The sequence below is a fragment of the Malaya genurostris genome, chromosome 2, assembly GCF_030247185.1.
Source record: "Malaya genurostris strain Urasoe2022 chromosome 2, Malgen_1.1, whole genome shotgun sequence".
Taxonomy (NCBI): domain Eukaryota; kingdom Metazoa; phylum Arthropoda; class Insecta; order Diptera; family Culicidae; genus Malaya; species Malaya genurostris.
Genome location: NC_080571.1, coordinates 313,799,066 through 313,808,566, shown reverse-complemented (window position 1 = coordinate 313,808,566; position 9,501 = coordinate 313,799,066). Strand labels below are relative to the sequence as shown.

Below are 9,501 nucleotides of genomic sequence, written 5' to 3'. Positions count from 1 at the left end.
AGAATTGGAACAAAGACAATTGCCTGTATTTCAGTTATTTATTATTGTATTCAAGATCTTTTTTTATACAAATGTAGCGTTTTCTTCATACTTTTAAGAAAAAATACGGATAAAATTATTCGTCACGGTTTTGAAGGAATTCTAAAAATTTTTCCTGTAACACGGCTCAGTAGGCGGCGCACACCTTCTTCGTCCATCGTTTTAGCTATCTTATTCCACCAGGTCGTCATCTGATTGATGTCTTTGACAACGTTTCCCTTTGCCTTGAGTCTCCTCTTCATGATTGCCCAGTATTTCTCAATAGGGCGGAACTGGGGGCAGTTGAGTGGGTTAAGGTTTTTCGGAACAAACTTGACCACTTTCTCTGCATACCATTCTTAAACGGCTTTGCTGTAACGATAGCTTGCCAAATCTGGCCAAAACATTACAGGATGGTCGTGGGATCGAATGAACGGCAAAATTCGTTTTTTGAGACACTCTTTTTGGTATAGTTCCGATGTCATTGTCTTATTTGTAACGAAAACTTTCGTTTTTTTGCCGCAGCTGCAAATGCCCGGCCAAATCATAAATTTTCTTGCAAATTTGTCGGCAAAAACAAATTTAAATTTGGCTGGAACATCCCCCGAGCCGTTGCCAAGTAAAATTTTTGACCTGGGATTTGACCGAAGTCAGCCTTGACACAGGTTTCATCGTCCATCAGAAGACACCCGTTGAACTTGGTCAGCACCTGGTCATATAGTTTCCGAGCACGAATTTTGACCACACTATTCTGTTTCATGGTACGATTTGGCTGTTTGCTAGCTCGATACGACTTGATTCCTTCCCGGAGTCGAGTTCTCCTCACGGTACTATGGGCAGCACCGAATTTTCTGGCCAAATCACGGTCCGACAGATTAGGATTCCTCTTAATCGTCTTCAAAATCTTACCACGCAATTTCCGGTCGTCAGTTCGACTCCGACGATCGGCTTGAGGCTTCCAAATCGTCGTCAATGTTTTCTTATACCGTTTGATAACGCGCCATACGGTATTTCTGGGCAATTTCAGCTGTTTAGCTAGCCTAGATGCAGACCACAATGGATTTTCCAAATAACTGTGCACAATTTTTTTTCCTTCTTTCGGCTTCCATGTTGATTGTTTACAAAGTACAGTCGATTTTCGGAATGTCAAAAATCATACGTGAAGCTGACAAAATTCCCGACACGTGGGCGCCAAGAGCTTCCAAATCCGTCCACCAGGAGCGCCACAATATTAGCAAAAGTTTGTTCCAATTCTAAATGAAGCAAGCTTTAGTAATGCACGTTTCCGACTCAGGCTTGCTTGGCTTTTCGAGAGCACAATTTTTTCTTTGTGAATCTTTTTTTGATCTGACGAAATCAATTTTACGATTCCTTCGAAATCCGTCTGAATTACTGAAGAAGATGTACAAATGAATTAATGTTTCATTCTGATTTGAGAATATATATATATATATATATATATATATATATATATATATATATATATATATATATATATATATATATATATATATATATATATATATATATATATATATATATATATATATATATATATATATATATATATATATATATATATATATATATATATATATATATATATATATATATATATATATATATATATATATATATATATATATATATATATATATATATATATATATATATATATATATATATATATATATATATATATATATATATATATATATATATAGAGTATATTCTTTGGAATATAGAATCGATATAATTTCAACACATTTCATTGAAACATATGCATAGAGCATAACAATTGATTAATAGGTGTTTCAAACACTAATTTCTTATCAACTAATCTTTTTCCATAACCTCAATTCAAATGCACGGGCTCTGCATGCTTGAAAACTACGAACTTCGATACGTTGATTGTCAAACACTTGATTGCTCACTTCGAACAGTATGCTCGAGAATATATAAAAACTATTCCGCGCATAAGTCTACCATACGCATTGACTATGCTTGTGCAAATGTCCGTAGCGAAAGATTTGAGTATTGGATATATCTGTTTATCGCGCACCGACCCTTTTTCATCCCGCGTCTAGTATTCATATTCCAGTTACTTCAGTGAAAAATAATAAAATACTATATAAAACTTGCCCAAATTCTGTAGCACATAAGCCCGTCAGAGCTGAAGGCAAAGACAACGAAAACAGAATTTTGTCATGCGGATTCAGATGAACAATATTAAAAATTTTGAAAGTCGCTGTAATTTTCGACGCAAAGTTGATTGATTTTGTTATAATAGTTTTCCTTCAAATTTGAGAAAGATTGAAAAAAGGACTAGTGACTTAGGCATAAAAAGTGTATTTCTATCACCTTACCCAACAGGTTTGTTCAGTATTGCAAAAAAAATCGTATGAAAGACTGCAACTGAGAACGAGGATCTAAATCTACCTTAGCAAACTGCATCATTAATAGTCCTTCTCAAACCGTTTATCCAAAACCTTCAAATACCTCTACCAATTATCTCACATTATCAAATATCACCCAGTTCCATCCAGTCGACACACGGTCACTAGTAGCCTATGGGCTACTACTTGCCATAAGCTACAATCACCGAAAGCAGCCAGCGATGTTCGCTAGGAACACTACAACGGCGACAATATTTACAATTTTATTTCCCCGGTTGTGCACACACGGTGTCGATTATCGCCGTATCGAACACTAATCACAGCGCTTTTACCGCAGGTTGAAGCGGCAACCGATTGCTGGTGTTAGTAGCGCACTGAAGGCATTATGTCTGTTGGCGCTGGAACCCTAGTTTAGGCTGGAGTTGAATCGAGTGCGCATTCTAACTGTAGCTTCCGTTCAAGACTGAACGGCCTAGCTACTATAGCCGAGTGCGCGAAGCTTTGTGTAACTTGGATTGCCCAGTAGATATAGCCCAAGTCTAGGTTCTGATTTTAACGGTGATAAGATCGGTATTTAGTTCCTCCTACTGCCACAGGTTGCGGTTACACGCGGTTTACGATTCAAATTTAAGCTAAGGCGAAGATTGTTTGTAGGGAAAAAAATATAGTTACGGTGAACGAACAACATTTTTACGTGACTAAGTTTGATACGAGTGTAACGAATAAGCATATCACGAAACCAAGCAAATAGTGAACTAGTGGAAATTGTGCATCCAAAGCATTGCTTTGGGCAAAAGTGTATCGCCATGAACGGAAATGATAAAGCAAACAACGTGAAATCCATCGAGATGAATGGTTTCAGCGACGATATATCGATGGAAAAGGCGAAAGCTTCCGAGAATCTGAAATCACGTTAGTATTCAAGAAACAATGTTAGTATTGAAGTCAAAATATTAAAACTAACATTTTGGTTAAAAAATAAATCAGAAAATGGTGTTATTCTTCAATTGAAATGATAAAAAAAAGTACTACGCTGATATTTTGTACCTCCGGTAGCTTGAAGTTCTAACGATAAATTTAAAACAACATTAAAACTGGGTTAATGAGCTCAAGCTCTAAACGCCTATGGACATTCCACCGTGCTCAACCAAAGTTCTTTGCTCCGAAACCAAACATGCAGCAGTACACCTTCAAGCTATAATAACGCTTCACATTTTAAATATGTCTAAGGACAACAGGTTTCAGAAAATGTTGTTCCGTCTTTCCCCTAGATCAAATTCACCTGTGGTGAACACGGAGTTTTCGCATACTACCCCACATACGCGAACGAAGGTCAATTTGCTACCGAAATATGTGCATCACCTGATAATCTGACAATTAGAACGGCATTCATCGCTATACGAAAGTTGTCACAAGAATATGTCCCAAGTTATGTTGTGTAAAGATCTGTAGTAATATCTAAAACAATCATTGTAAACATGAAGTACTGTTGTATTATTTTGATTGTTCTTAGCGTTTGTTTTTTTGGCAACAGGAATTCCATGGAGCCGTAAGGTCACGGTCTTTAAAGCAGTGTCTTAATGTATGGTTTCATCTAAACACAGTCTTCCCAAGTAGCAACTCATAATCCAACTGGGTAACGATAACGGACTGCTCTACCATTTCAACTGCTCCACATTTTAACCGATATCGCAAAAGCATCAATGAAATTCACGCTTGACGGAACACGAGCCGATCGCCGCAAAAATACTTGAACTGTTATTAACAGCAATGCAAATGCACTTTTTTTGCTCAGCGGAAGTATCATGTTGTGTTAACCGGAACCTTATAGGAATACGAATAACGTATTTCGGTCCACACTCAAGCTTATTGGATGTATTTTTTTCAATATGTTGTAGATTTTACTAGTTTAGAGTATACAACATTCCGAGTACTGCGAGAAAGATTTATGTTTGTTAGTAAATCCTGCATCACATTAAACCCACAAAGAATTGCATCATCGGATTCAAACCGTTTCTACTATCAATTTAATGGACAAAATTATTGAGGTCACCTCGTAAAGTTTAAAATACAACCAGAAGGTCTGCAGAGAAAGCAATTAAAATTGATAGCGCAAGATCATAAATTGTTTTATTTCTATGCTAGAAAACCGCCTAAAGAACTGTATTTCAAACGAATGATTTGAAAAACTTGACTTTAGGTGTTTTCTTCAGCTGCCATATTGTACATTATTACGATATAGTTCATCGAATTGATTCCTTTAACATTCAATTGCTAATAGTATCAACAGGAATTTGATCGAAAAAAAGTTCCTTGTTGTGCAAAATAAAGACTGCTTGATAATGATAGTCAATCTCGTTTTCGGAGATATCATAAAATTCAGGATAAAATACAACTGAAGCTCGACACCAGTTTTCCAATACTTCGACCAATACTTTATCCTCCTGGTGGTGTTATGTTGTCTTTCAGATAGTCTTTTTACAGCAATATTTTCAATTAGGTTTTTTAGCCATAAATTTAGGTGGATCCAACAATTTTATAAATGATTTGAGTAATTCATAAAATTGTGCTTTAAGCACATACGCCACATATTTGGTAATATTTCTCAAACCGAAATCATGAGCAATATGACAATTGAGCTTGAACAATAACTTTTTTGCAGCTTTTAAACGAGTCCAATTATGTCGAATCCAGTTGAGGAAATTGAACAGATGGGAAAGAGTGCGGTTTCTGGGTTGGTTTGGTTTATTTGGTTATATTTCCGGAACCGGAAGTGTTCGCCATAAGCCATGCGATTTTGATCAATAACCTAACTTCAGCCATCTGCGAAAACAATGAACGGATGAAAAAGCGTATAAAGGTACAGACACACACACAAATACGGTTTTCCGATCTTATCAACCTGAGTCGATTGGTATGTAACACCAAGGCTCTCTAGATTTTTCAGTATCTCTATGTCTTTTCTATAAAGATAAGCAAAAATGAAATCATGTTCCTTTTTTAAGTTCAATTTATACAAAAAGAAAATATTCATTCAAGATTCCTTTTTGGCGGAAGGAAATTTCCTTCCGTTTGATTCCTCCCATCAAGTCTTACACAACGTCCTTGGTCACTTTAATCGCAAGCACCTGTTTGCCATGAGCTGCTCTTTGCTTTTTGAGCTTATTCCGTTTTCAATCGAGCGGAGCTCTGGCGTTTAGGGAGGGGTCAGAAGTTTGGGAGCCATGTGAACTTTTTTCTGTTATGCAAAATGTCAATTCTGTTAAAAAACGGAATAATTATGTTGCTTTAAAAAAGACAACATACGTTTTTCTAGACACCTTCGAACATAGGTTTCCTGGTTGATGGTCCTGGTCACTGTGTAAATGTCGTACTTGAAGCCACAGGAACAAATGGCCTGTTAACCCCTTAACACTCAAGGGAAATATGTTTCCCTTCTATAAAAATCGTTATAGATTCTTCAATTACTATTAAATCGATGTTTTTTACTGAATGGTAAAGAAAACTTATTTCCAATGCGACAAATGTGTTTCTGAACGAATAAGTAAAAAGAACTATCAATCTTTATTGCACTAAAAAAGTTTGTGCAAAATGACGTATATAAAATAGAACACATGATAAATGTGTTATGTGCAACGTTCACAAGTACATGAAATCGTTTCGTAGAATGCCATAACTAACTATTTATTCTACTATTCTGATAATTAAAGCAATTAAAGCATTAAATTGAATTACGATATAATAAACCCAACTCTTCTTTTATTTATTTCTAAGAATCATAAGGAAAAATATATCGCATGAAATTATAGGAAACTTATGCACCCTGCTATGTTTTTCTAGTGGTATTCTCTTAATTTACACCTCCAATAGCTGAAAAATATTGTTTTGTACTGACATATTTCGTCCTGCACATCTTATGGTCGTGAAAGGGTTAAAAGGGAAACTTTTTCTCGAACTTTAGAAGAACAATAGGTTTGAAAGTTTGTATTCGCTTTCCAATTCCTGTCCAGATTGAATTCTGTTGTAGTTTTCATTATCAATCAAACTGTGTCAGAAATTTTGTACAGAGCTTTCACTTAAAACAATAGGTCTCGTTTTTTTGGCCTCCGGTATTCAATAATCCCTCGATCTACTCTTCCTGGCAGCAAAGACATCATATTAACAAGACATCCAGCTCTCAGATTTCAAAAACAAATCATTGGCAACATCCTTTTTTGCGAGCATGGCGCCCTCAGGCGAGTCCGCATCGAATTTTCTACATAGCAAAATAGCAGCCCTGCGCACCTATACAATTGACATGATATGTTGAATGCGATGGCGTTGCTGAACTGAAGATTGATTTCGCACCAAGCTGACAGGGTCTGCTGGCAGCCAACATTCTCCGAACACTTTTGCAATGTATATGACAATATGTATATGTATATGCGATTCCGGAGACATAATTGTGGATACTTTTAGTCCCAGATACGATACAATAATTAAAGAACCCTATAGTGAATGACCCGGACCATTGGACCATTTTTAATTAAAATTCACTCTATGAAAAATATTTTATGATAAGTTTATTTGAATGACAAAAGAAGGGCATTATCACAAAACTAGGTGAATAAGAAGGCGGTTTTGCCTTTCTCATATAGAAAGGTTATGCAATCACTGTGAAAACCGACTTTTGAACCGAGGCCCGGAGGGCCGAGTGTCATGTACCATTCGACTCAGTTCGTCGAGTACGCAAAATGTCTGTGTGTGTGTATGTGCGTATGTGCGTATGTGCGTATGTGTGTATGTAACGTTTTTTTGCACTAACTTTTCTCGGAGACGGCTGAACCGATTTTCACAAACTTAGATTCAAATGAAAGGTCTTGTGGTCCCATACAATATTCCTGAATATTATTTGGATCCGACTTTCGGTTCCGGAGTTATGGGGTAAAATGTGCAAAAAATTCAAAATATGTGTTCTAACTTTTCTCATAGATGGCGCGACCGATTTTCACAAATTTAGGTTCAAATGAAAGGTCCTGTGGTCCCATACGTAATTCCTGATTTTCATCCGGATCCGACTTCCGGATCCGGAAATATAGGGTAAAGTGTCTTAAATAATTTTATACCATCACTGAAAAGAGCGAAAAACCGTAAAAAGTTTTCTAAATCGACCTTAAATATTTTACATTATTTTGAAGAATACCACAGTATTGTATATGATAGTATGTAATGAGAAAGGCATCATTACACCACTAGGTGGATTAAAACAGGTTTTTATATTTCAGCAGCGAAAAAGTTTCATGTGCATTTTAATTCACATGAAACTTTAACGCTGCACAGCCGTCAAGTTAGCTGTTTTGCTTGCCAATATTACTCCAAGCTCCCAGATTGACACATTAGTGCTGACAATAAACCTCAAAGCATATCATTAGTCGATGTTACCCTCCATCCACCGATACATTTGTTTGTCGGTTAAATTAATGACATTCACGACGGCGATCAACATCATAGCAATCATGCATCAACTAGCACTGGAAAATAAAGTTGAACGTCGTATCAGAACACTGAACACGCTAGTTGAATTTCTCTATGACATTCCAATATGTTATTGTCCACCGGCAGAACATCAATGTTTTGCACGTGCTTTAATTGCCATATGCTTGAAGCAGATCGTATGGATGGGAAGTCATGCCATTACTCCAATTTTTCCAACAAAAACACTGGCTTTCCATTGACAAAATTTTCAAAAGTAAACAGCAATTTATCGAACGCCATCGGTCGTTTGCTGCAGTATTGTACTCATACAATATTGTCATGAACTCTGAATTAAAGACAAAAGGTAGACCCACTGACGCAAACTATTCCGGAGCCAAAGCCGTGTAGATTTGATTACTCTAAAACTATGCGAAACTAAAAAGCTTATTCATCTCTTGACGCAACAAATGGAAAAAAAAATCATCCAATATTGGCATACTTATCTTCCGTTCCTATTTAGGGTAACAGTGCAAATACTCATCTCAGATGAGCCATTGGTTTTTTTTGTGCGATAATATTAGATCTATTTTTGATCAATGTACAACTTAAGGCGAATCTGTAAGTTGTATGGCCAGTAATCAACAAATTAGTGGGAATCAACGACAAAATGAAACAAATATAGGTACAAATGCCATAGAAATCTCATTTGCGTTCGACGGGGAGAGATGTTACACAAATTCGAAACAACTTTCGCTTTGTTCGATAGATGTGCTAATTTATACGATCATAATCCACCGTGAATCAGCAATGCCTGACTTCAACAGAACATATGATATGGAAAATTCTAATTGGAACCCAATTATTATATAATCTTCCCATTCCTAAAAGTTTGACGAGTAAGACTAACTTCAGTTTATTACAGGTAAAACATAACTGCCACATGTGGGTCAGTAGAACAAAACCCATAAAATGCCACATGTGGGTCAGTAGAACAAAACCGATAAAATTAAACCTCACAATTAATTAGACTTACTGGGCAGCAGTTATCTCTACATCAGTAATGTCAAGAGTTTTACTGCACCTAGTTTAGTTCCAATTTTGTGGAATCGCGCCATTTGTAGATCAAATATTTCAAATAACTTTAGCATGTATATCTAAAAATGCTAGAAATTTTAACTTGAAATAGTTATAGACACTTAATTTGAATGAAGCTCCTGAGAGCAGTTATGCTACAGATATTCAAAGGTTCTATACTTGTTCGAAAATAACTGCAATTGAAAGTTTTCTGAGACGATGACATACAGTAATGAACTGATAAGACTGTTTATTATTGCCTCTACTACTGATACTGTGCGAAGTTTCAATAATAACGCATACTATGAAGTCACGTGTATCGTAGAAATCTAAAGTGTACTATAATAAAATAAAACACTAGCCACCGTTCAATGGCTGGTCAGAAATAGGAATACTGTCTTTAAAGTACCCTTGACAGCAAGCAACCTACTCATGTCGTGTCAAGATTATTTAATAGTTGCTCAGTTCAATCACGTTAAAGTTATTAGTCCTTATAAAAGAGAGACCAATGTCCGTAACAAACGGAACCAAGTAATGAATTCCGAGGGTACAGTAATGA

At 36.1% G+C, this 9,501-nt stretch overlaps 1 protein-coding gene across 1 annotated transcript in view; it reads left to right on the top strand.

Moving 5' to 3' along the window:
* The first annotated feature begins 2,845 nt into the window (after positions 1-2,845).
* LOC131431149 (putative inorganic phosphate cotransporter) overlaps positions 2,846-9,501 on the top strand; it is a 33,211-nt gene continuing 26,555 nt past the window's right edge. The window contains exon 1 of the mRNA XM_058596684.1: positions 2,846-3,326. Coding sequence (XP_058452667.1) covers positions 3,221-3,326 — 106 coding nt within the window. The 5' untranslated portion in view covers positions 2,846-3,220. The remainder of the gene's footprint in view (positions 3,327-9,501) is intronic.